The sequence below is a fragment of the Armigeres subalbatus genome, unplaced genomic scaffold, assembly GCF_024139115.2.
Source record: "Armigeres subalbatus isolate Guangzhou_Male unplaced genomic scaffold, GZ_Asu_2 Contig1310, whole genome shotgun sequence".
NCBI classification, from domain to species: Eukaryota; Metazoa; Arthropoda; class Insecta; order Diptera; family Culicidae; genus Armigeres; species Armigeres subalbatus.
This window is the reverse complement of record NW_026942078.1, coordinates 1,022,184-1,049,732: the sequence shown is the minus strand read 5'-3', so window position 1 is coordinate 1,049,732 and position 27,549 is coordinate 1,022,184. Positions and strand designations below refer to the sequence as shown.

Here is a 27,549-nt window from a genome sequence, read left to right as displayed (position 1 = left end):
GACTGCCGATAACGATACCAGCAGAGAAATTCGGAGACGCATAGTGGCTGGCAATCGTACGTACTTTGGACTCCGCAAGACGCTCCGATCGAATAGAGTTCGCCGCCGTACCAAACTGACAATCTACAAAACGCTCATTAGACCGGTAGTCCTCTACGGACACGACACCTGGACGATGCTCGTGGAGGACCAATGCGCACTGGGAGTTTTCGAAAGGAAAGTGCTGCGTACCATCTACGGTGGGGTGCAGATGGCGGACGGTACGTGAAGGAGGCGAATGAACCACGAGTTGCATCAGCTGTTGGGAGAACCCTCCATCGTTCACACCGCGAAAATCGGACGACTGCGGTGGGCCGGGCACATAGCCAGAATGTCGAACAGTAATCCGGTGAAAATGGTTCTCGACAACGATCCGACGGGCACAAAAAGGCGAGGTGCACAGCGGGCAAGGTGGATCGATCAGGTGGAAGATGACTTGCGGACCCTCCGTAGACTGTGTGGTTGGCGACGTGTAGCCATGGACCGAGCCGAAAGGAGAAGACTCTTATATACCGCACAGGCCACTTCGGCCTTAGTCTGAATAAATAAATAATAACAGGATATTATCTTTGCTTGTCCAAAGATATTATCACTAATCAAAAATCACTCTGGAAAGATAGCTTTTTGATTATGATCCGGATAGCCAGCGCGGCTCGGGGTTTATTCGCGTTGCGAAGGTGTTGCTACAACAAAAGCTGTAAAAAAAAATCTCCATGACGAACATTGCACTTTGTTTACTGAGAGGATAGATAAGTAAGATCAATATCAGTATCTTTGCTCAAAAGATCGAATGATGGGATGGTTTGCAAGGCCTGAAAAAATGATAGTGTTGTGCGTTGTATGGTGTATGGCTTCCGTTTTGTATGGTGTACCTTTGAAAATGCGAGTGCATTTAGCTCTGGACCCCGGGAGGCTTATACATAAGCCCTACGTCAACTTTGCGATTATAAGACATATAACGGGTCAGGTGTTTTGTGTGAGGGTGAGATCGGTGAGATATATTAGGAATTGGGCAATCGACTTTTAGAGTGCATTGATGACAGATATGCAAATATCGCATAACGGTTCGGTTGCCAACACCGACTAGTAAATAGCAGGCTATGACTTTGCCTCTTTCCTCGTGGGACAACGAACGGAGTAGCACGCGCGATAAGACAGCACACCCCGTGACGGATAGCTCGTTCGGCAGAACTGGGCCACACATTTTGTATACATGATTGGTTACTAACTTCAAGCGCCATGTAGACGGAGCATGAAAGACCTCTCCCGGCTGGTAGTAACGTGGTAACGTACTCAAAACCGAATAACTGAATTGTATTAATATAAATATAAAACGACTTCGTGCTCAAATTCATTTAAATAACTTTCTCTAACCTCCCACGCATAGAAAGCAGTCTACCTTGCCCCTTCTTCGTATAGAAACGCTGACCTGATCATTTACATATTATTCTTCTTCTTCTTTATCTTCTTTTTTTCTTCTTCTTCTTCTTCTTTATCTTCTTTTCTTCGTCTTCTTCTTCTTCTTCTTCTTCTTCTTCTTCTTCTTCTTCTTCTTCTTCTTCTTCTTCTTCTTCTTCTTCTTCTTCTTCTTCTTCTTCTTCTTCTTCTTCTTCTTCTTCTTCTTCTTCTTCTTCTTCATTGGCTTGGCTCTACATTCCAACTGGGACTTGGCCTGCTTTTCAACTTAGCATTCTATTAGCATTTTCTCAGTTATTAATTGAAAGCTTTTCTATGCCCGCCATTGCATGAGTATGTATCTTGTGTGGCAAGTACAATGGATACACTATGCCCAGGGAGTCGAGAATGTTTCCAACCCGAAAACATCCTAAACCGGACCGATAATCGAACTCGCCATCTCCGGATTGACAATCCTATCCCTTTGCTCGCAATGCTACTGGATTCCATGCTCTAGTGGTTTTAATTCTTAGCGTAGTGATTAGTAAGTATAAAATGGGTTCTTAGGGGCGTAAGTTCTAACCTTTGCACAGTTGAAACGATGGGCTGTTCACGCGTCCTTGAATGCCATGTTTGCCATAGTGACACGCGACATGAGAGTTTTCTTGCTCGGGTGCTTCCTCATAGGTGTTAACTATAGACACTATAGGTTCCGAAGTAGCCAACGGCCTATTGGGTTGCTGTGGGGGCCGCACGGGGGACGGGCTTACACACTGATCGACGAAATGGCCGCGCACACGGCGACACCGGGAACAATGCCCAAGATGGCGGAATTCAGATGGTCTGAACCAGCCCTGTTCTTGCCGTCCGGGGATTGATGCTGAGAAATACAGCCACCACTTGTTCCACCAAGCGTTTTTACAAAAATTACCTTTTCCTCTTAGATTCATATTAACAAGTACGTTTCCTGCGCTTATAACGAGGCTTGGTAATTATATGCCTATCACAGAAATGAATTATCATTTTAACAATGGTGGCACATGGTAAACACAACACGTTTTTACTAACCATACACTTATATTCTTCCGTGCACTTTTCTTTTCCACGTACTCTTTACAATTTGGTTGACCTCCACAAACTCGGACTAGGTGTAAATAATAGATTAATCTGAAGATTCCATTGTATTGCAAAAACATTTCCTCAGTTATTAATTGAAAGCTTTCTATGCCCGCCAATGCATGAGTATGTAGCAAGCCATAACTCGGCCTCTTCTCGGCAGGGCTGCGTGACGTGCACATGCACCCACGGAGAGCTGCGTCATCGTATTGCGCTCCGGCCATTTGGGACCACACATTTTGGCGATCCTGCCAGGTTATTTTTTTGATCCTGACGCTAAAAAGATGAGATGTATTCATAAATGTGCTGATTATTAAAATATTCGACGGTTTCAAAAATCACAAGGTAAGGTGGTTTGTATTACCACGTATTACTACAAAGCGCGGGACGACCGCTGGAAAAACGGATTGTGGTTTAGAAAATTACAAAGCGCGTCTGGAAGACCGCTGAAAAACGGATTGTGGTTTGGAACATCACAAAGCACGTCGGGACGACCGCTGAAAAATTAATTGTGATTTGGAAAATCACAAAGCGCGCCTGGAAGACCGCTGGAAAATTGATTGGAGAATCACAAAGCGTGTTGTAACGACAGCTCCAAAACGGATTGTGGTTTGAAAAATCGCCGCTGAAAAACGGATTGTTGTTTGAAAAACCTCAAAGTGCGTCGGGACGACCGCTGAAAAACGGATTGTGGTTTGGAAAATCACAAAGCGCATCTGGAAGACCGCTGGAAAATTGGTTGTGGTTTGAAAAATCACAAAGCACGTCTGGAAGACTGCTGGAAAATGGATCGTGGTTTGGAAAATCACAAAGCGCTTCTGGAAGACCGCTGGAAAATGGATTGTGGTTTGGAAAATCACAAAGCGTGTCGTTACGGCGGCTGGAAATCGGATTGTGGTTTGACAAATCACAAAGCGCGTTGGGAGTCGGGACGACCGCTGAAAAACGGATTGTGGTTTGGAAAATCACAAAGCGCGTCTGGAACACCACTGGAGTGTGGTTTGTGGCGTGGAAAATCATATAGCACGTCTGGAAGATTGCTTTGGAAGACCGATAAAAATTGATTGTAGTTCCACAAGATGCGTCTGGGAGACTGCCGAGAATAGGATTGATGATCTAGAAAATCCAAGATAAGCCCTGATTTTGGTTGAAAAGAATTTAGTTCGATATCTATACATTTGGCGGCTTTAGAATACCTGAGACTACCAGTTAAATTTATTCTAACGAAATCTGAGAGATATGGAGAACTATCGTATGCTACAAAGTTGTTTGGAAGGCAAAATATATTATCTTAAAATCTATTTTGGAATTCTCTGACTTAGTATTCATAGCGGAATTACTCGTTGGATCAGATATCCGAAAATCATGAAGTTAAAATCGTTGCCAGCGTTCACAAAGCTATTAGTTTGGAGTTATTGGCTCACAGTAGTAGAATAAGTGTAAAATTTAACTATGATATCTCATTTAAATATAATATCTCTGCGAAATTTTAGATAAATATCATGTTCTAGGCCGTTGTTCGAAAGTTCAACATCAGTATGTTGAAGGTCAGCTTGATGGTGTTACTATATACGAGGATGATAGATGGATTTAATTGAAGGAATAAGATATTTAGATTATTGCTGCAATCTATATATTTCTTGAGAGATTAATATCATAATACTAGGTACTAAGCATTTGAGCGATACAATCTATTAACGTCCAGATCGTGGTTCTGTGATTAAAAACCACGATGTTAAGAAAAACTTTATTTTGGAGTTCAATTGAATTAAATTCAATTCATATAATATAATATGAGCTGATATAAACTTTTAAACACATTTCTTTATATATATATAAAACATAAATTTCTGCTACATTTCAACTACATAGAATGCTTGTAGAATAGGTTTTATGTATATGAGGGAAAGAAAACTGGATTATAATACACCTTTTTGAACGATTTTGTTATCCTACCATCAGACTGTCGGTGAGGGCGCTGACCCATGCTCACCCCCAGACCAATTGTCACTCCCGACGACGGTAACTGTCTTCCTGCGTTAATGTCTCGAGTCCATCTAACCCACAGTTTCGTGGGTTTGCTTGCATGATTCTGATGTGAACATTGTTGGCACGTTCAAAGCTGAAAATCACGTTGGTGGCTTCAGCCACTCATATTCCAGACAGAAAACTTCTGAATTTGAAATGTGTCGGCTATGCTTTGATGAGGAGTTAAAAGTGATAAAAAATGAATCACGTGCATGAAAAAAATGTTCACTTATCCCTAGAACTTTGTCTGGAAACTTTGGAAGGTATTCTTCTGGGACATCTTTTCTTATATTTCAATAAATGATGAATCGATGATCAGCACATCAACGGTGAACTTTCAGTGCGGGCGATAGAATTTTCCATCATATCTATCCATCAATCTTCGCGTCTTGTAGAAATCAATCACTCGAAAAAGTCGCTATCAAAAAAAATCTTTACTGTTTTAGATTCCCATCCCTAATATTGTTTTATTTTCTTGTTTACCTTCAACTTTTAGAATCAGCCTTCAAGGAGAAGTTTAACGACGAAAACCCATCCGGAACCCACAACTGCCAACGACCCATAAGAAAATTGGAAAATTTATCGCCAACGGCAAATACACCCACACACTTCGTCCGTCGATGTTAAAAATCAGTCGTCCTCTTAGAAAACAGGTCTTTCCATAATATTCGTGTCACGCGGCGACTATCTCTCGGTGGGGGTGCATTCAGCCCGGTGGGTCGGTGGCGGATACAGCAGTGTATAGTGACAGCATTAACTAGAATTAGTGAAGCACGTGCATCAACCCGTTCGCACGGAGCAGAATGGGGAGCTTGCCGAATCTCAATGAACTGACGACGGAGCGGTTGGAACGGCGCCTGGAAGAACGGGAGCGGATCCTAGCGAGGGATCGGATTATCGAAAGAGACTTTTCGCGCGAAAAGGATTCCACTGCCAGAGTGGGGCTGGAAAAGCCGGTGTTTATCCACCAGCAACAGGTTAGTGGATTGGAGTGACATATTGAGTATGTAGATTGGTATATTATTATTAGAATCACTGGCGCTATTATGAAACTCATTGATACATGACTGTGATTAGCATATTTATTGTGCCTGATAAAACCCTCTGATATATTGAAAAATAGATGGAATCGTACAACATGAAATTAGGAATAATAATGAGGACTCTTGTGAACCATCATGTCAACTTATGATCTCAACTGCCAAGAATTGTGAACTTAGCCTATACGTAAATCTCAATTGATTACAATGTCAAATGTCAATTGAGTAGCCCCGATCTATTCAATTGACAGCAGCAAACGCATTCATTCGATCGACTTTTAGTGCATATCATGTCAGTTTGAAATTTTGCCGTGAATCAATTTATGGAGTAATTTTCTTCAGCACCAAGCATTTTATTTCAGTAAAATATCATGATATTTAATGCATATACTTATGGCATATTTTCAAAGATAATGGTTACACCTCCGTATTAAATTGATCGTTGGTTTCGATTCTGGCATCGAAAACATGGGTGCCTAGCAGGGACCTGGTTCCGGTAATATTTTGTCCATGATTCGGTTTCCCTATGTCGCTATATTTAAATTTCTACTAGACCAATTTTGGGCAGAACAAACACATTAAAAACATGAATTGAAATTTGTCGTGTTGTGTGTAATAACTAAGTGGTGAAGTGAAGTGAAGTGAACCAAGACTGACTCGGAGGCGTTAGCACGAGCAATCAGTGGTGCAATTTATCAACAATGCCTGCTGAGTGTGATTCTTTTCTTTTGTATTTTTCTCTGCTCCTCTTTGCCTATGACGGTGCCTTTCAGTCAGAACAACAAAGCAGGAGTAGCTTAGCAAACTCGGTTTGCCAACAGCGGGCTGAAGCTGATGATCATTCGGCACAAATTTCCTGTCATTGTCTTTCAAGTGATAGTATTCACCCATGCATTTATATAGGGCCGTCGCATTCACACAGCAGCGAGTGAACTGAATAGACTGTCAGTGCGTGTGCGGGCTGCGTGTGCAATGAGAAGAGAGGTCTTTTGTTTACTTTATCTTTGATTGTTGCTGCTAACCATTTTCAGTTTTCACTACTAGGAAGTGAGTGTGAAGAGGGAATGGTTTCAATATCCAACAAATTTCAGTCACTGAGATTGAGAAATCGCACCCCTGCGAGCAATACGAGTGGCGTTCACCAAACATCGCATGCGCCATCCAGAATCGTCCATTGAGAGAGTCACCCTGCCACGTACAGTAGGAGGAAGAGGCGTCACCGATATACAAACATTTTCCAGATCCAACAATTGCGGAGATACTTCGTGCCAATCGGCCAGATATTGTGGTCTACGACAAAATGATGAAGCGGGTAACCCTCATCGACATTGCTGTACCACTAGACCATAATGTTCAAAGAACATTCTCCAACAAGATAATGAACCACGACTTGGCGGAGGAGTTGAAGCAGTCAAGTACAAGACACTGAAGACGACCTCGCAGTTGAGGTCGAAATACGTATCTGCAAAGATAACAAAACTTAGTGGAATTAAATGTAAAGTACTAGGGTAACCGTACCCTTAGTGGAGGTAGCACCAATAGTGGAGGTAATGGGGTTTTAATGAGATTTATCATATTTATACACTTTACGATGGTTTCAGTTGATGCGTCTTGCTTCAAATATCCTGTTAAATGCAACTTATCTTAAGATTTCACTTGAAAAACTATTGAAAACAATGATTTCCTTAACAAAATTGACTCCCTTGCACCTATAGTGGTGCAACTGTACCAATAGTGGCGAGTCTCATAAGAAACCAATGGATAGCACCACTATGGGAACCAAAATTAATTTTTACCGCCACTAAAGGAACAGTGTACCCATAGTGGTGCAAGCACTATTTAGTTATTGTTCATGTTAAATCATATCTATCTCATTTTTGTTAGTAAATTTATTAGTTTATCTATTGACTAAGATAATAAAGCTCTAAATTTTCAATAATTATCAATTTAAAAAAAAATATTTTCATTTGTGGCTCTACTAATACCTCCACTGTTGGTACCGTTACCCTAAACTCGTCTTAGACGAGTCCGGAAATATTAAAGGTATTTCCAGAGGAATTTCTCGAGGAACTTTTGAAGTAATTTCAAAATAATTTGTAATAGAATTTGTAATTAAATTTTTGGAGGAATTTCCGAGAGAAACACTAAATAAATACCCAAAGGTGTTGAGTTTCTAATTACATTTTCTGAGGAATGGCCGAAGGTATTCCTGAATGGAATTTTGAAAGAATTCCTGAATAAAGTTCTGAATAAAATCCTAGGAGAAATTTCAAAGGAATTCCAAGAAATTCTTCCTAGTGTTTCGGAAGGGATTTCTTGGGGAATTAATGGAAGAATTTGTTTGACAAAAACCTAAAGTAATTGCTGAAGCAATTCCCAAAAACATTTGAAAGAGTTCCTAATTCAATTTCCGCAGAAAAAGGAATTTTCCTGAAAGGTTTTCTGTTGGAATTCCAAACAAGTTTTCAATGGAATTTACAAAATAACTTCCAAAGTGATTCCTAAAAAACATGTAAAGGAATCCCTATGTAGAAGAAGCTCCGAAGAAATTTTTAAAGGAATTTCCTAGGATATTTCGTAAAGTATTTCCGACAAAATGAAAAAAAAAAATCTGAAAACAAATTGAAGGATTCCATTTAAATTATTTAAAAAAACATCGAAAATCATTCCAAAATTACTTTACGAATTATTTTAGGAATGTCTTCAGCATATGTTTTAAGAATTCTGCCAGTACTTTCTCAAGAAATCCTTTCGGAAACTCTAGTAAGAATTTCTTGGTGTTCCTTCGAAAATTCTTATAGGAACTCCTTCGCTAATTCATCCGGTTTGTTTTAGCAACTCTTCAGAAACTCGAAAATTTCATTTAGAAAACCTTTTGGGAAATCTTTAGAAATTTCTTACGAAATTCCTTCAGGAAATCCTTTTAAATTTCCGTTAAAAACTCTTCCGGAAATTCCTTTAGGATTTCCTATTTCATTCTTCAATAATTTATTCGGAAGAATTTTTTCAACAAAATTTCCGGAATAGTTCCTGCAGGAATTTTGAAAGGAATATCACATTGTTTTACTAAAGGAATTTCTGAAGAAATTTACAAAGGCCTTTTGGGAGATTTTGTGAAAGAAATCCTAAATAGTTATTAACGGAATCCACGAAAAAAATCAAATGTAATTTTCAAGCATATACCTATTGGAGTTCTCATATATTTTTTTGGATTTCTACAGGAATTTATTCGGAAATTACTTCAGAAACTCCTTTAAGAATTCCTTCATGGACATCTGAAGGAATCCCTTCTAGAATTTTTCTACGAATTTATCCGGGAATTCCGTCTGAAATCTGTTTTGAATCTGGAATTTGGAAAGAAGAACCCATTAATATCGGGATTGAGTTCGATCCATCATCATACTTCTTCGTATATTCTCAAGAATTCCTTAGGAATTTACTTCCGGAGTTGCTATGGAAATTTCTCAAGTATTCATCCAGGTGACATTTCATTAATTCATCCAAGAGCTTCCCAACAAACATTGGAAGCTAATGGAGCGTTTATTCAACTAAAAATAGCTTTCTTCAGCTAGAAAATTAGCTTATTCAGCTAAAATTGTTTGTTGGGTTGTTCGGAAAGTCCTCCACACATTTTTTCGTAAAAAATACCCCTATGAATTAATTCGGTTAGTCATACAGAGGTTCTTTCAGGCATACCTTCAAAAAATCCTCCAGGAGTTCCATCGTAAATATCTCGTAAATATAAGTAATTCATCGGAATTTCCTCCTGCAATTCATTACTAAATTCCTCATGAAATTTCGTCAAAAATCCTTCTCAAATAAATCTAGAAATATCTCCAGAAATTTCTTTATAAATTCTTTCGTATTTTTTTTTTTTTTTTCAAATAATTGGCTAAACATTCTTTTGGAAACTCTGGAATTTTTTTAGCAAGTTTTCAGAAAATTTTCTCTTCCATGTGTTCTATTCCTTCGACTCCCTTACAGGAATTTCTCAAGGAATTTTAAAATCCTTGAATTTCTCTGTACATTCCTTCAAGAATTCATTTAGAGTTTCCTTCAAGGATTCGTCCGACCAATTATCAGAAAACTACTCATGAGAAAGATCCAGAAATTCTTCTAGAAATGCATCAGGATATTCCTTCAAAAATCCCCTTAGGAAAACCTTTTTAAAAATCCTTAAGGAATACTTGCGTCTTGACAACTTCCTCGAAATATCGTAAAAAGAATTTCTTAGTTTCTTAGTCGGAATTCCTTCGGCAATACCTACGGAAATTACATCAGGGAATCCTTCCAAAATACTTTTAGGAGAATTCCTTCACAAATTTCTTTTGAAAATTGCTTCTTCGGACATTCTTGCAGTCTCAAACCTTCGGATATTCCTTTGAAAATTTTTCTAAAATCACTTCAGAAATTCGTTCAGAATTTATTTTAAGAATCATTCGGAAATTACTATTCAGATGAATTCGTATGCAAATTTCATCTGAAAATTCCTTTACTATTTCCTATTTCATTCTGTAATAAATTTCCTGAAAAATTCATCTAAATTTCCGTAATAATTACTGCAGGAATTTTAGAAGAGCTCCTATGTGGCATTACTAAAATGATTTCCGAAGGGCTTCTTGAAGGAAGTTTCTGAGGAAGAGGAGTTCTTAAATACTTTCTAAAGGATTTCCTAAAACATTCCTTTATAAATTTCTGAACAAGTTCCCAAAGGAATTTCCAAAAAAAAATTGCTGAAAAATTTCCGAAGGATTTCTCCTAAAGGAATTTCCGAATGTATTTGATTCCTAAATAATTTCTGTAGATATTCCTTAAGGAATATCCGAAGGATTTTCCTTAGGTATTTCCGAAGAAATTTTCAAAGGAATTCATAAAGGAATTTCCAGAATTTAAGAATATCGGAAATGCCTTAAGGAGTTCTTTTGGAAACTCCGTTACGAATTCTTGCTGGAAATTCTGGAGGAGCTATGGTAGCCGAAAGAATTCCTGAAATAATTTTCAAAAGAGTTCTGGCAGTATTCTTGAAGTTTTTTGGAAAAATCCTGGAGGTATTTCCCAAAAAAATATTTAAGATATTTACGAAAAAATGGCGGAAGTTAGTTCCTAAAAAAATCTTGAGAAAATCCAAAGAATTCTGGTTTAGTAATAAAAGCCTGTTTTGACTCCGGAATTGCTTGCTAGAAAACCCCCGAACTGTCACAATTACAGTCTATCGATGATCACAAATATTCCAAAAAAAAATCTTGTAACCTTTTCAATTACTGACGATAAAATGGAGTAAAATTTCGTAATACTTGAATCTGCCTGATATGTTTTAAAATTGATTTATCGCTTGACTAACCAACGCCAATTGTAGCTCATACTACTGACGCCAAATTTTCAATGTACTAATTACACCTAAAAATGCTGGTGCCCACCATTACCAGAACTCTGGCGCAGCCAGTGGGTGTATATTAAGGTGTACCACCTTTACAAAAAAAAAAATTCAAACTCATTTTTTTTTAGTATAGCATAGCATGGCATGGTGTACTTCGTTTCTGGGAGCAAAAATACTTTATTTTCAGTGGGTATACGACGTATTACGTCTCGAAACAATGATTTTTATTTTTTTTTTCATATTTGTGTGGTCCACCCTAGTGTATATGCCTGTCACGGTTCTGGAGAACGAACGTGGGACGTATTTACCGACTTCAAAGCCGCTAATGGTACAATCGATCGGGACCAGCTATGGCAGCTAATGCACGAAAGCGGATTTCCGGATAAACTGATACGGTTGATCAAGGCGACGATGGATCGGGTAATGTGCGTTGTTCGAGTTTCAGGGGCATTCTCGAGTCCCTTCGAAACGCGTAGAGGGTTACGGCAAGGTGATGGTCTTTCGTGTCTGCTATTCAACATCGCTTTGGAGGGAGTAATACGAAGGGCAGGGATTGACACGAGTGGTACGATGTTCACGAAGTCCGTCCAGTTATTTGGTTTCGCCGACGACATTGATATCATGGCACGTAACTTTGAGAGGATGGAGGAAGCCTACATCATACTGAAAACTGAAGCTAAACGGATTGGACTAGTCATCAATACGTCGAAGACGAAGTACATCATAGGAAGAGGCTCAAGAGAGGTCAATGTAAGCCACCCACCACGAGTTTCTATCGGTGGTGACGAAATCGACGTGGTTGAAGAATTCGTGTACTTGGGCTGACTGGTGACCGCCGATAACGATCCCAGCAGAGAAATTCGGGCACGCATAGTGGCTGGAAATCGTACGTACTTTGGACTCCGCAAGACGCTCCGATCGAATAGAGTTCGCCGCCGTACCAAACTGACTAATGTGATGGGAGCGCGATACGCCTTGCAGACGGCTGACTACTTCCGGATTGGCTGCCATAATCCTGTGGAAAGACAAGTTTCTGAGGTAGCACACTGTATGTGACCATGTAATCAGAATACTTACCTGGTCGGTGGCGCTCCCTCTCGCTGTGCCTCGGAATGGAATGCTCTTTGCCTCCAGTTGGAGTTGAATGCCGAGTGAGCGCAGATGGTTGGACTGCCTCTACCTCTGTGCAAACTTTTTTAAGATCTTCACTTACATCCGATTCTATTTCCGCGCTCGGAGCTTCGGTGTCTTCCACTTCAGCTGCTTCATTCTGTTCTGAGTCATTATTCTGAACAAAAATATTAGTGTTCCAGTCGAGTTTTCATTTGCTCTGCTATCAGATTATAAATGGCTTCTTGTTAGATTTCAAACGTCACAGGAAGGTGATCAGAGTCAAAGTCAGCATGAGTTACCAATCGGCCACACAGCTGAATTGAATCCGAAACTAAATCAATTGTCGAAGGATTTCGACTGGAAGAAAAACAAGTTGGTCCACTGGGATATTGAATAGTATAATATCCCTCAGAACAATCTTTAAATAAAATTTTACCATTGGAATTGCTTTGAACATTATTCCATGAACGGTGTTTGGCATTGAAGTCATTAATGATTATGAAAAATTTTGGTTTGTGCTAGTTAAAATAAATTACTTAATTCCTCAATAAATTTCTTCAACAATCCTTCAACATACCTTCAGAAATTTCTTTAGGAATCCTTTCGAAAAAAAAACAGGATTTTTGTTTCATTTGTTTAGGAATTCCTTTAATTCAATTAGTCTCAAACCTTCGGATATTCCCTTGAAAAATGTTCGGGAATCACTTCAGAAATTATTTTAAGAATCATTCGGAAATTACTATAATATTTCGTATGAAAATTTCATTTGGAAATTCCTTAGAAATTTCCGTTAGAAACTCTTTTGAAAATTTCTTTACTATTTCTTATTTCATTCTGAAAAGAAAATACCTGAAAAATTCTTCCAACAAAATTTCCGAAATAATTACTGCAAGAATTTCGGAAGAAACTCCGCGTGGCTTTACTAAAAGTATTTCCGAAGGATTTCTTTGAGGAAAATTCGACAGCATTTCTACAGAATGAGATTCACGGCGCCTAATTTCCATTGGCATTCATATTGCTCGCGGTAGGTGAAAATTCCCAGCAAATTGGCTGAGGAGGTACCAAAGCCCTATGATACGAAGAAAAGCTTACGGTTATTTACTTGATAATACTATGTTCGCACTTCTTCTTCCTCTTATTGGCATAACATCCCTACACTGGGACAGAGCCGCCTGGCAGCTTAGTGTTCATTAAGCACTTTCACAGTTATTAACTGCGAGGTTTCTAAGCCAGGTTACCATTTTTGCATTCGTATATCATGAGGCTAACACGATGATACTTTTATGCCCAGGGAAGTCGAGACAATTTCCAAATCGAAAATTGCCTAGACCGGCACTGGGAATATAACCCAACCACCCTCAGCATGGTCTTGCTTTGTAGCCGCGCGTCTTACCGCACGGCCAAGGAGGGCCCCTACATCCTGAATAACATGTTACAAGGCCCTAATGCGAACATAGTACAAGCAAGTTTTTTAGAATTCTTCTTTTGTGCGTTTAGAATCTTTGATTTGATTATATTGAATATTGTCTCTTCTCTTCCACAGGTTGCAGCTGCTAAAGCATTTCTTCAGAAATGTCCTCCTGCGGCGAGGAAAGTTATGCGCACCCGAAGCTCAGGCCAAGCACATCACATATGGGACGACCCTATGATCGAGGTAATATCCAAATTGTTCTACACCTTCAATCGTGGGGATGTAATGCCAATAAGAAGAAGAAGAATCGCATTCAGTTTTCTAATATATTTTTCGTATCAATTCCGCAGCAATTCATCACCAACTATTCACCTGCTTCCTCGCGCAGTCATCGTTTAGCAGTGGCTCCGCCTTTGACCGTGGGATACCCTTTCCAAAGCTCAACGCTCGGCCATCGCCGCCGGGACTCGGTCAACAGTTCAATCGGAGCTACTTCGGTTCGAAGGCTACTAACGGTGAACAATCGTAGCTATGGCTGCCGGCATAAAATTCCTACGCACGTGCGACGTAAGGTCACGAAGAACTTTATTCTGCTCACCATTGCTCACGGATTCATGTGTACGGCATTGATTCCTCTTATTGGACTGCAGGGCTCAAATTCCACCTGGTTTCAGCAAGAATCCTGGCTTGCTATGGGGCCAGATGTTGGCTCCGGTTTGCTCAGTATATGTTGCCTCGTCACGGCTTTCATGTGTCTAGCTACAACCAAGATTCTGAGAAAATTTGGTTACTCGATTGTATTGGCCTCCATTTACGGAGGGTTGTGTGTGTTTCTAGCAACCCATATCTACCCAGTACTGGTATCGCTGGTTCCGGGATATCTTGTGCTTGGATTGATATTGGGTCCATCTGTGATTTGCAAGCAAACCTTGGTAGTCTCAATGGCGGGCAAACTAAGCTGTTCTCAACCGGAGTGTGGTGGTAACAGTATGGCAGGTGTCAACGCCGACAACTACGATGATCACAGACTGTTGTGTAGTAGAGACGAGAGCATTCGACGTCTTGGACGATGGTTTCGAGCTGCTGGCGATTTTGGGATGATCATAGGAACAATCATAGCGTCGTTTGTACTATCGTGTGCCTCGTCGAACCGCGTCGGCTGCTTTTACATATCGGCTCAGTCTTCAACTAATATTAGTGGTACGATTACTACTACGCAAATCAACAGTACATCCATGAGTGGAATACCTCTAGCTAACCCGTCCATCGGAGTAGCGCCGACATCGACTGGCAAAACCTTTGCAGATACTGACCCTACGAGCAAGGTAACGACACCAAGTATGCCCTCACTCAAGGAAACCGTCTTTTTCCTGTACAACATTCGGTTGCAGCATCACGAGAACGACGGTTATCAGCTGGATCGGTTTCCGTACAGCACGTTCCAAACCAACGACTACGGGGAGCGTATCTGCGGATCACATATGTGTCCGGTTTGGGATCGTAACATCCCTATAAACAGTAGCGCGATAAATTCCTTTAGTCTACAATCCTACACCGGAACCATTCCGTTGATGGGTCTGTATCTTATCTGCGCTGTAATTGCGCTGACCGTTACCGGACTGACGTCGGATATCGAACATAACGTCAAGTTCGACTCTTTTCGAAAGATGTCAGATACACTGCTGTTTGCCGGTCCGATGGCTTACTTTATTGGAACTGAGCAGGGATACATGTTGGCGGATTTCATGAAGGTGAGTATGTAGTACATGTGTATGATGTATCGGAGGCATATTTTTGTTCGACCGGACGATCTCCAAAGGTTTTTTTTTTGTTTTATACCGGAGCGACAGGGCTCCGATGATGAATTGTCGCTTAATTTTCAAAAGGACCGAAGTAACATTTTTTTCATGAATTAATTTGAGTATTGCAATCAAAAGCTTTTATGTTGTTCTGTTGGTTGCGCTATTCAAATTAATTCATGAAAAAATGTTACTTAGGTTTTTTTGAAAAGTTAGGCGAGAATTCCGATAGGTCTCTTAGGAAATTTCTTTGTTTAATTGGAGTAACAGGTCACCAACCCAACGAGTTCCTGCTAAAAGAAATTCATTATGGTGGAGTGACAGTCTTCCAAGGATTAATAACGGAGCATTTTATGTAATAGATCAGCAGAGATCAGCAAGTCAATGAATTTTCTTGAACGTAAATAGGGGAAGAGGCCCCAAAACGCCCCCCGATGCAAAACGCCTTTTGTGGTTTCCCTCATATTTACCGTCATTAATATGTCCGTAACAAAACTAGATCTAAAATTATGTAGGATAGGCGAAGAAAGTTTCAAAATAGTGCATGGGAAGGTCGGAAAAACCGAAAATTTCCACATTTTGAAGAAACATCTAACATTTTGGCGAGGCAAAACGCCCTAGTGGTAATAACCTACAAAGTACTTGCGTCTCCACGGACTATCCATACTAGAATGCTGATTCGCCGACGCGTGGTACTTTGTTCCCTAGGAGCCGCCAGCTGAAAGGCGTTTTGCCTCATGAGTTTTCCGGCAACAAAATATCACCACTTTTTTTAAATGTGAATATTATCAATATGATTGAGATTTTTGACAATTTTTGAATGGCATCAACTAGCTATCTTGTTTAACTGATGCATAATGTAAAAATACCCATGAATAGCGTTACAAATAAGACAATAGAGCAGTGTTTGCTTGGCTAGGGCATATTGCCCCCCCTTCCCCTTCATTAGATAAGGAGACAGATTTCAAGGCTGTTTTCTGAGCGGCATTGTGATGTTTGATTCGTGGGAGCACCCGTTATACTCGGAGATTCAATCCTTGATTTGATGTATAAGGGCTGTATTTGGCACAGAAAGCTACCTGCTAATGTTAAAAAATATAGGGTATCCAATCATTTTTTTTTTTTTTTTTTTTTTTTCTTGAGCAAGGGTAAACGGAAATCTGCAACCAGACACCTGAGGAGGTACTCAGGTAGTGTGGGGATGGGTATGTCATGTAACTCTTACCCGACCCACTAAAACCAAAACCCTTTCGCCAGTCCATACCCCGGCCCGCAATTAAGCAATACATCAGGGGGGACTATTGAGAACGCTCACGCCTATGCTAACGCACTTGACGTCAATACACACAACATCGACTTCAAGGGTGGCTACCTCACCACCCGTCGATCGCAAGCTATGATAGTAACCTAACGGTCCGTACCATAATCTCACGTTGGAGACGAGCACCCCGACAACAACCACCGCGCGTGAACCGCAATGACCTCTATATCTACATACTGAGGTCCCCGCAGCCCACCCGCGACATGTTGGTTGTCGGGGTGAGCAAGGTGTTCACTGCATCACAGGTGCCCTTACTGCACTCGTTGGTTTTGTTCAAGACGCCACCACCGCTGCAGTTTCGACATGATCTGTTGAGATGCTGTGTTCACCGCATTCCATATAGCTTCTTCCCGGCACATCCTCTCGACGAGGTTGTCCGGGGTTGTATCCATACCACTAATAAGCAGCATGGTATTGCGTTCTACCTCGAATCGCGGGCATGCGAACATCACATGCTCTGCCGACTCTACCTCACCTACACATTCAGGACACTCCGCAGAATCTGCGAAGCCAAACCTGTGTAGGAATTTCTTAAAGCAGCCATGTTCAGACAACACCTGTGTTAGGTGGAAGTTGACTTGACCATGCTTCCTTTCAACCCAGTTGGACACATCTGGAATCAGTCTGTGGGTCCAACGACCTTTTACTGCGGTGTCCCATGCTCTTTGCCATTTGAGCAACGAAGCTGCTCTCTTGACACGTCGCACTTGCACCGAGTCCCTTTCGTTGTAGCACTCCACATCCTCCTCTAGGAGTGTGTCTATCGGCATCATTCCAGCTATAACGCACACCGCCTCATATGATATGGTGCGATATGCGCTCGCGACACGTAAGCACATCAGCCGGTGTACTCTGATCAATTTCTTTACATTGTACTCGGCTTTTAGTGCTACGGCCCATGCCGGCACGCCATAACGGATGATAGACAATGCTACGCCAGCTATCAGCCTACGCACTTGACTATGCACCACCGATCTGTTGGACATCATTCGTGATAAAGATTTTATCGCCAATGAAGCCCGCTGACATGCATAATCGACGTGGCTCGTAAAATTGAGCTTATCATCGATCATCACGCCCAGATGCTTGAGAGACCTCACGGAGTTAACTGTGCAGGTCCCTACTCTTATCCTCGCCTGTTGCAGCCCATGACGGTTATGCACTACCACAACTTCTGTCTTGTGATGTGCAAGGGACAACCGCCTCGAGTTGAGCCATTCCTCCACTCTGCCAATCGCGTATGAAGCCTTCAGTTCGACTTCGACGAGAGTGTCACCTGCTACTTCTAGCATTACGTCATCCGCGAAGCCTTCTATCTTCACTCCGGCCGGAAGACTTAGGCGTAATACTCCATCGTACATAATATTCCACAGAACCGGTCCGAGGATCGATCCCTGTGGAACACCCGCGGACACTACGATCGACTTTTGACCGGCATCAGTGTTGTATAACAGCACCCTATTCTGAAAATAGCTTTCAGTATCCTGCACAGGTAATCCGGAACTCTCAATCGGTGCAGGGAGTCAGCAATTGCTGCCCAGCTAGCATTGTTGAACGCGTTTTTTACATCGAGTGTAATCAACGCGCAGTACCTAATACCTCTTCTGTTTAGACCTCTCGCTATCTTGGCCGTATCCGTTACCGCTCGAATTGCTTCGATGGTAGAACGGCCCTTACGGAAGCCATACTGGTTGCTAGATAAGCCACCAGCACACTCTGTATAGGCCGACAATCTATTCAGAATGACCCTCTCTAGCAGCTTTCCAGCTGTGTCGAGTAGGCAAATTGGTCTGTATGCCGAAGGATCCCCGGCTGTTTGCCAGGCTTCGGTAACAGCACCAATTTCTGCCGTTTCCATCGATCTGGGAAGTTTCCTTCGTCCATGCATCTCTGGAGGCAGCTCCTGAACATATCTGGATTGGCAAGAATGGCGTGTTTAAGGGCCAGGTTTGGAATACCATCCGGGCCTGGCGCCTTATTGAGCTTAAGTTTTCTTGCGGCTACGATAAGCTCCTCGTTAGTCACTAGCGGTACCACGTCGACTGACTCGTACGGTGTAGCGGGCCAGTCCGATGGTTCATGTGTCGGAAACAGTCCCTCTACTATACTGGCTAACAGCTCTGGGGATCTTTCAGGAGGTGTGCTCTTGGTCCTAGACATCACTATCCTGTATGCATCGCCCCACGGGGTGTCATTCGCCATCCTGCACAGCTGTTCGAAGCAGGCTCGCTTGCTACATTTAATCTCGTAGTTCAGGGCTCTGCTCGCTGTCCGGAATACCCTTCGTCTATCGAGTCGCTCAGCGTCTGTTCTAGCACGTCGCAACCTTCTTTTAGCTTTAAGACAGGTTCTACGAAGATCTGCAATCGTGTCAGACCACCAGTACACTGGTTGTCGATTTCCTGGGGCTGGGTCTTCCTTGGCATCGCCACGTCGCAAGCACGTGTAAGTACTTCCGTCAGGTCGTTACCGCTTAGTCCTGTAGTCCTACTCTCCCAGCGCAGTGCCTCCACCAACAGCTCTTGATTGAACTGTGACGTGCGCCATCCGGGATCCGTTGCACCACCTCTTCTCGTCGTAGTTCTCCGGGTATACTCGACCATAAAACGTACTTCCTGATGGTCGCTAGAAGTATGACCCTCGTGGACCATCCATCTCGGTTCTTCAGTCCATCCTGCGCTGCAGAAGGTGACATCGATACATGAATCACCGCTCGGTCCTCTGAACGTTGGCATCCAGGGTATCCAATCATGGTTTGAACCAAATGGCGGGTTTCAGATGAGCCGTCAAAACAAAGTTGATTTATTTCATTAAAGGGACATGTTACAACTGCGATTTCTAGTTCATTATCTTTCTAAAAACATCCTGGGTGCACATATTTATGCTTAGTTTCATTGAAAAAACTTATTAATTACGTAACTTTGATTCGTACCATGGTTTGAACTACTGCAGCAGCTCCTAAATATAATACTAATCACATGCATGAAACGCTGAGGAAATCTATAGAAAAGCAAATTTATTTTACTGTTCATCTTCTCGCATTAGATTAGTAACTCGAAACGTGTGAAAATCGTCTAAATTATCGATATGAAAATTACGATTTTTTCATATTGGAAATGTAAACAAAATTCTCCAGCTAGGCGCATGCAGCGCTCCTAGCGGACAGCAGCAGAACATGACTGCATTTACAAGTTCAAACCATGGTACGAATTTAGTTCAAACCATGATCAGTTTTTACCTTGTATAAATGTTACTATTTTAACAATTTAAAACTGTTTCTCAATTGTATGATGATGTCAATCGATTACAGATAAAAATAGCGTTCTTTTGATATATTGATCTCATTCCTGTATCAGAAAATGCGTCCTTTACGAGCTTTTTGAAATTATGCCACTGATGGGGGGGATTTAGCGCAAATTCAGGACGTTTTTAAATCGCTCCATTTTATTACTTAACCGATTCAATACGGATGGGTCATATATGACCCAAGACGAAAATCAGCTGTCAAAAATCAGTTTTAAGAGATAGAGCCTTGCTTTCTTCAGCAAAATTGTTCAAAATTAACTGTTCCATCCAGGAAAAATATTGCCCAGGTCAGGTTATGGTCACTAGGATGATCTAGAGCATCCAAACTATCCTTGAGTTCTAATTTTGATGTTCTAAGGAATCAACACCATTGTTTACCACATTCTGATTAAATAATTGAAATTGAAATCCTTTATAATAATATCCCGCGTCTGTTCAGCGGTATAACAGATCTTTTCCAATATCTACGATACTCCAAACAGTTCTTGAACTCAGATCTTAATATTCAAATCGGTCAACAAAAAGATCTACGATGTCCCCACTATTTTTATGAGTTGGAGCAGCTCCACGGTTCCTCATTACATCATTACAGACACACCACAGAGTTCGTTCGACATCTACGGCACTTCAAACTATCCTTGAGTACAGATCTTAATATTCAAATCGATCAACATGCAGATCTTCGATGTCCCCACTAGTTTTATGAGTTGGAATAGCTCCAGAGTTCCTCATTACAACAGTACAGACACACCACAGAACTCGTTCGCTATCTACGACACTCCAAACTCTCCTTGAGCTCAGATCCTAATATTAAGATCGATCGATATGAAGATCTTCGATGTCCCACTAGTTTTATGAGTTGGAATAGCTTTTTGTTTAAATAAACTCTATCACTTCCAGTATACCTAAATATGCTATTCATACTGTTTTAGTTTCATTTCCTGCCAATGAGATGGTAATTTCTACTGATTTCAAAATGGTTCAAACCATGATACGTTTTTTACTAGTTCAAACCATGATAGGATACCCTACTCAAAAAATTTGAATCTTCTCTTGGCTCAATAAAATCAAGAATAAAATTTGATATGAATATGAGGACAGGACTTAGGTTGGATTTTGATTGGATTGGATTTGGATTGGATTTGGATTGGATTTGAATTGGATTTGGATTGGATTTGGTTTGGACTTGGATTGGATTTGGATTGGATTTGGATTGGATTTGGATTGGATTTGGATTGGATTTGGATTGGATTTGGATTGGATTTGGATTGGATTGGATTTGGATTGGATTTGGTTGGTTTGGATTGGTTTGATTGGTTTGGATTGGTTTGGTTGGTTTGGATTGGTTTGGATTGGTTTGGTTGGTTTGGATTGGTTTGGATTGGTTTGGATTGGTTTGGATTGGTTTGGATTGGTTTGGTTGGTTTGGATTGGTTTGGATTGGTTTGGATTGGTTTGGATTGGTTTGGATTGGTTTGGATTGGTTTGGATTGGTTTGGATTGGTTTGGATTGGTTTGGATTGGTTTGGATTGGTTTGGATTGGTTTGGATTGGTTTGGATTGGTTTGGATTGGTTTGGATTGGTTTGGATTGGTTTGGATTGGTTTGGATTGGTTTGGATTGGTTTGGATTGGTTTGGATTGGTTTGGATTGGTTTGGATTGGTTTGGTTGGTTTGGATTGGTTTGGATTGGTTTGGATTGGTTTGGATTGGTTTGGATTGGTTTGGATTGGTTTGGATTGGTTTGGATTGGTTTGGATTGGTTTGGATTGGTTTGGATTGGTTTGGATTGGTTTGGATTGGTTTGGTTGGTTTGGATTGGTTTGGATTGGTTTGGATTGGTTTGGATTGGTTTGGTTGGTTTGGATTGGTTTGGATTGGTTTGGATTGGTTTGGATTGGTTTGGATTGGTTTGGATTGGTTTGGATTGGTTTGGATTGGTTTGGATTGGTTTGGATTGGTTTGGATTGGTTTGGATTGGTTTGGTTGGTTTGGATTGGTTTGGATTGGTTTGGATTGGTTTGGATTGGTTTGGATTGGTTTGGATTGGTTTGGATTGGTTTGGATTGGTTTGGTTGGTTTGGATTGGTTTGGATTGGTTTGGTTGGTTTGGATTGGTTTGATTGGTTGGATTGGTTTGGATTGGTTTGGATTGGTTTGGATTGGTTTGGATTGGTTTGGATTGGTTTGGATTGGTTTGATTGGTTTGGATTGGTTTGGATTGGTTTGGATTGGTTTGGATTGGTTTGGATTGGTTTGGTTGGTTTGGATTGGTTGGATTGGTTTGGATTGGATTTGGATTGGTTTGGTTGGTTTGGATTGGTTTGGATTGGTTTGATTGGTTTGGATTGGTTTGGTTGGTTTGGTTGGTTTGGATTGGTTTGGATTGGTTTGGATTGGTTTGGATTGGTTTGGATTGGTTTGGATTGGTTTGGTTGGTTTGGGATTGGTTGGTTTGGATTGGTTTGGATTGGTTTGGATTGGTTTGGATTGGTTTGGATTGGTTTGGTTGGTTTGGATTGGTTTGGATTGGTTTGGATTGGTTTGGATTGGTTTGGATTGGTTTGGATTGGTTTGGATTGGTTTGGATTGGATTTGGATTGGTTTGGATTGGTTTGGATTGGTTTGGATTGGTTGGTTTGGATTGGATTGGTTGGATTTGGATTGGTTTGGATTGGTTTGGATTGGTTTGGATTGGTTTGGTTGGTTTGGATTGGTTTGGTTGGTTTGGATTGGTTTGGTTGGTTTGGATTGGTTTGGATTGGTTTGGATTGGTTTGGATTGGTTTGGATTGGTTTGGATTGGTTTGGATTGGTTTGGATTGGTTTGGTTGGTTTGGATTGGTTTGGATTGGTTTGGTTGGTTTGGATTGGTTTGGATTGGTTTGGTTGGTTTGGATTGGTTTGGATTGGTTTGGATTGGTTTGGTTGGTTTGGATTGGTTTGGATTGGTTTGGATTGGTTTGGATTGGTTTGATTGGTTTGGTTGGTTTGGATTGGTTTGGATTGGTTTGGATTGGTTTGGATTGGTTTGGATTGGTTTGGATTGGTTTGGATTGGTTTGGATTGGTTTGGATTGGTTTGGATTGGTTTGGATTGGTTTGGATTGGTTGGATTGGTTTGGATTGGTTTGGATTGGATTTGGATTGGTTTGGATTGGTTTGGATTGGTTTGGATTGGTTTGGATTGGTTTGGATTGGTTTGGATTGGTTTGGTTGGTTTGGATTGGTTTGGATTTGGTTTGATTGGTTTGGTTGATTGGTTTGGATTGGTTTGGATTGGTTTGGATTGGTTTGGATTGGATTTGGATTGGTTTGGATTGGTTTGGATTGGTTTGATTGGTTTGGATTGGTTTGGATTGGTTTGGATTGGTTTGGATTGGTTTGGATTGGTTTGGATTGGTTTGGATTGGTTTGGATTGGTTTGGATTGGTTTGGATTGGTTTGGATTGGTTTGGATTGGTTTGGATTGGTTTTGATTGGTTTGGATTGGTTTGGATTGGTTTGGATTGGTTTGGATTGGTTTGATTTGGTTTGGTTTTGGTTTGGATTTGGATTGGTTTGGTTTGGATTTGGTTTGGTTTGGATTGGGTTTTGATTGGATTTGGATTGGATTTGGATTGGATTTGGATTGGATTTGGATTGGATTTGGATTGGATTTGGATTGGATTTGGATTGGATTTGGAATGGATTTGGATTGGATTTGGATTGAATTTGGATTGGATTTGGATTTTAGATTCGTTGCTTTCCAAATAAATGTTATTGGTAAAACATTTGTTGCACATGACTTGGGTTACTTCTTAACTTGTGGTCCTGGTTCTACCAATGACGAATCGATATCTTTATTCCTGTCTTCTGTTGGGATACAAATACCCATATATTGTTCTGCAATACAAATACCCATATATTCGTTGACAGTTCCTAGCTATAGTATTTTCTTTAATTTTCTCAAGGCATTCGTATCATGTGAGCTGGGTCCAAACAGTGTAGCTGGAGCCATGATCGGAATGGGAGTCATGCAACTCATTGCAGCGTGTACCCTAAGCATGCTACTAAGGCACACTAAACGAGTCGTCGTTATAAGTAAGTGAATTATTAGAATCTAAGGAGTTCCTTCAAAAAGAAGAAGTGTATTCGTGTTGATTCAAAACCAATAACCATCCGATAATTCAGTTATTTTTTCATATTTTCAGTTGCCGGTTTCATATTCCACGCCTGTCTTCTACTGGTGCTGCTCCGCTGGAAACCCTCGCGGGATGACAGTGCCGTTCTCTACGTTATTCCGGCCGCCTGGGGAGTATGCAACGCCGTTTGGGATACCCTGATAACCGCTCTCGTGACCGTATCGCACAGCACAAAGGTAGCCGAAGTGATGTCTCCATTGCAGGCGCTTCGCTTCCTGGGCCTAGGCATCACCTTTGCCGGGCACGGAATCTTATGCGAGGCCCCCAAGATCATAATCCTCGCCATCCTGCTAGTAATATCCGTTATTCCGTACACAATGTTAGAGTTGAAACTCGAAACTCAACGCAAAGCTGCCAAAGTAAACTTATGACGATTCTGTGCGCACGAATACTAATATTTGCTAAAGCTAAAATACTTCTAAGAACCTGAGGTCAGAGCTTAAAAGTATTTTAAAATTTTGGTAAAATTAGATCTCGTACGTTTTAAATGCATGATATGAAAAACACAAATCAATGAGAATGACATAAACCCCCGGTTGTTCATGAACCGCAAGTTAACATATATCCAGAAATTTTGAATAATTTCTAAATGCTGTGTAACCTAGAACAGAAGATTATTTGTTTGGCTACTCGACTGAACACAATATCGCTATTGTGAAATTCGAGATAATTACTAATGTTAGAACGACAGAAATAGAAATAAATAGATCGCTCGAGACAATGAGAATTTTTGCAAGCTACTTCTCTGACTAACATCTTAGACATTTTTCACTGGTCGCGGTCTATTCCAAATTTTGATAAATAGTAGTATTTTAACGTTGGCTTTCTCAGTTTAATTTAATTAAGACAACTAGTTTGGTATAGACCGACGTTTCGGTCCCGTGTATTGGACCGTTTTCAAGGGATAAGCTGTCGGCCGACTCTCGTTAAGGCATTCATTCCGTATGTAACGAAAGTCGGCCGACAGCTTATACCTTGAAAAAGGTCCAATACACGGGACCGAAACGTCGGGCTATGCCAAATTAGCCGTCTTAATTGAATTAGACTTAGAAAGCCAACGTCAAAATATCCATTCTACCAGTCTCAATCTCTGTTTACTGTTCTATTTACTGTCAACATTTGGAATAGGTCACCGACTAGCAGTGAAAACGACCTTAGGCATAGTGATAGAAATGATCTCATCCAAACCCTGAACAAAAACTATACATTTAACTATTTGTGTGTATAGAGTACATAGAAACAACATTGGTATCGTTTTCACACACGCAGTTTTGTATCAAAGCAGAACCATGTCGCGAAGTAAAGAGTACATAAACTGGGAATTTTTACGACATATGATGTTGTGCCAAAATGCCTAAATCATCGTGTAAACAGTCAAGGAAGTAGTGCCATTGTTTTGCAGTTGTAATTTTGCATTCAAACTTAGAGTACATAGCAACATAGCTACAAAAAATGCCGCTAGATAATGTGCCAATCGGGAACTAACAAAAATATGTCTGCCTCATTGCCAAATCTTGAACCGACATTACTATTAAACGCATATGATGTGTGCCATGTATTTAGAATTAAGTCGATGAATATGGATTGGATTGAATGTTGTTTGGTCATTTGGATGAGGGAAGCTGAATGCTAAATGATTTAGAGAACCTACAGATTATATTCGCAGCAGATCAATAAGTCTTCGTATTTGTCAACGGTAGAAAGTGACTGATGTGGCACCGCTGTTGAAATCATGAAAAACTATAGTGTTTGCCACATGAATAGCCTAACTAATCTGGAATGTGAATAAACAATTAGTGGAGAAAATTATACACGAAATTATTTTTTTTATGTGAACACCCAAACCGTATTTTATACATCAAAGTTATCTTGTAATTTCAAAATCGTGATTTGAAATTGAAACTATCATCCAAATACTGCAAATATTGAATTGCTCTCGTCCTAACCTCGTCCCACGTCCTAACTATTTGCTTGACCCACCGGCGGGACCAATGAACAAATAAAAGATGTCAACCGAAATCAAACCTGGTAACAGGTTAAAACCCTAAGGAGACCCTCCTTAGCCGTGCGGTAAGACGCGCGGCTACAAAGCAAGGCCATGCCATAGGCCATAGGTTCGATTCCCGGTGCCGGTCTAGGCGATTTTCGGATTGGAAATTGTCGTGACTTCCCTGGGCATAAAAGTATCATCGTGTTAGCCTAATGATATACGAATGCAAAAATGGTAACTTGGCTTAGAAACCTCGCAGTTAATAACTGTGGAAGTGCTGAATGAACACTAAGCTGCGAGGCGGCTCTGTCCCAGTGTGGGGATGTAATGTCAATAAGAAGAAGAAGAACAGGTTAAAGGAATAAGGCTAGTATGCTGCTGAAAAGTACTGTGCAAATGATACGGAATGCTTACGGAATGATTAATTATTTTAGAGCGTCTTAGGGGAAATGCTACAAGGTTAAAAGACTATTATTCTTCCATTTACTTCCACTGGTGGAAGTGGAAGTAAATGGATGAATAATAGTCTTTTAACCTTGCTTACGGAATGATTTACTTACTTACTTATGGATCCTGTACACCTCCGGTGGTGCAAAGGGCCGACTTGAAAGATCTCCATCCTGGGCGTTGCCCGGATATCGGTTCAACCTGTTGCCAGGTCAGATTTCGGTCCCTAATTTCTGTTGCTATCGGCCTCTGTTGACAACGACGATGGAGCTCGTTGTTTGAGATCCAGTTGTGATGCCACCAGGCCCGAATTATATACCGCAGGCATCTGTTTATGAACACCTGCAGCCGTTGAGTGTTTTCCACTGGTACACACCATGTTTCGCTAGCGTATAACAGCACAGATTTCACGTTAGAGTTGGAAATTCGTATTTTGGCGCGTTCACTTATTTGCCTGTTTTTCCAGATATTTCTTAAACTCGCAAAGGCAGCCCTTGCTTTCTTGATCCTTGCGCCTATGTCGATCTTGGTACCTCCGTCTGACGCCATTTGGCTACCAAGATATTGGAAGCTTTCAACATTCTCCACTGGTTGCCCGGCTACTGTGAAACTGGAAGGAGTCACCGTGTTTACATCCAACGATTTGGTTTTGTTGACGTTGATGACTAAACCTGCCGAAGAGGAGCGCTCGACAAGGTCGTTAAGCTTACTCTGCATATCAGAGCGCCGTTGCGCGAGGAGTGCAACGTCGTCAGCTAATTCGAAGTCGTTTAGGTGCTCCATGGTTATATGCTGCCATAACAACCCGCGGTTTGGTGCACGATCAATCGCACCTACCAGAATCTCATCGATTACGATGAGGAACAGTAACGGTGATAGAATACATCCTTGCCTCACACCAGCTACGACCCGGATAGAGTCGGACAGGACCCCATTGTGCAGCACGATGAGGCCGATGATTTTCTCAGGAACCCCCTTGTGTCTC

At 41.1% G+C, this 27,549-nt stretch overlaps 1 protein-coding gene across 1 annotated transcript in view; it reads left to right on the top strand.

Annotated features, from left to right (window-relative positions):
- Nucleotides 1–25,923, top strand: part of LOC134202647 (uncharacterized) — a 78,755-nt gene extending 52,832 nt beyond the window's left edge. Inside the window, exons 2-6 of the mRNA XM_062677664.1 lie at nucleotides 5,075–5,555; nucleotides 13,652–13,762; nucleotides 13,870–15,270; nucleotides 23,897–24,026; nucleotides 24,137–25,923. Coding sequence (XP_062533648.1) covers nucleotides 5,382–5,555; nucleotides 13,652–13,762; nucleotides 13,870–15,270; nucleotides 23,897–24,026; nucleotides 24,137–24,498 — 2,178 coding nt within the window. The 5' untranslated portion in view covers nucleotides 5,075–5,381 and the 3' untranslated portion in view covers nucleotides 24,499–25,923. The remainder of the gene's footprint in view (nucleotides 1–5,074; nucleotides 5,556–13,651; nucleotides 13,763–13,869; nucleotides 15,271–23,896; nucleotides 24,027–24,136) is intronic.
- The last annotated feature ends 1,626 nt before the right edge of the window (nucleotides 25,924–27,549 follow it).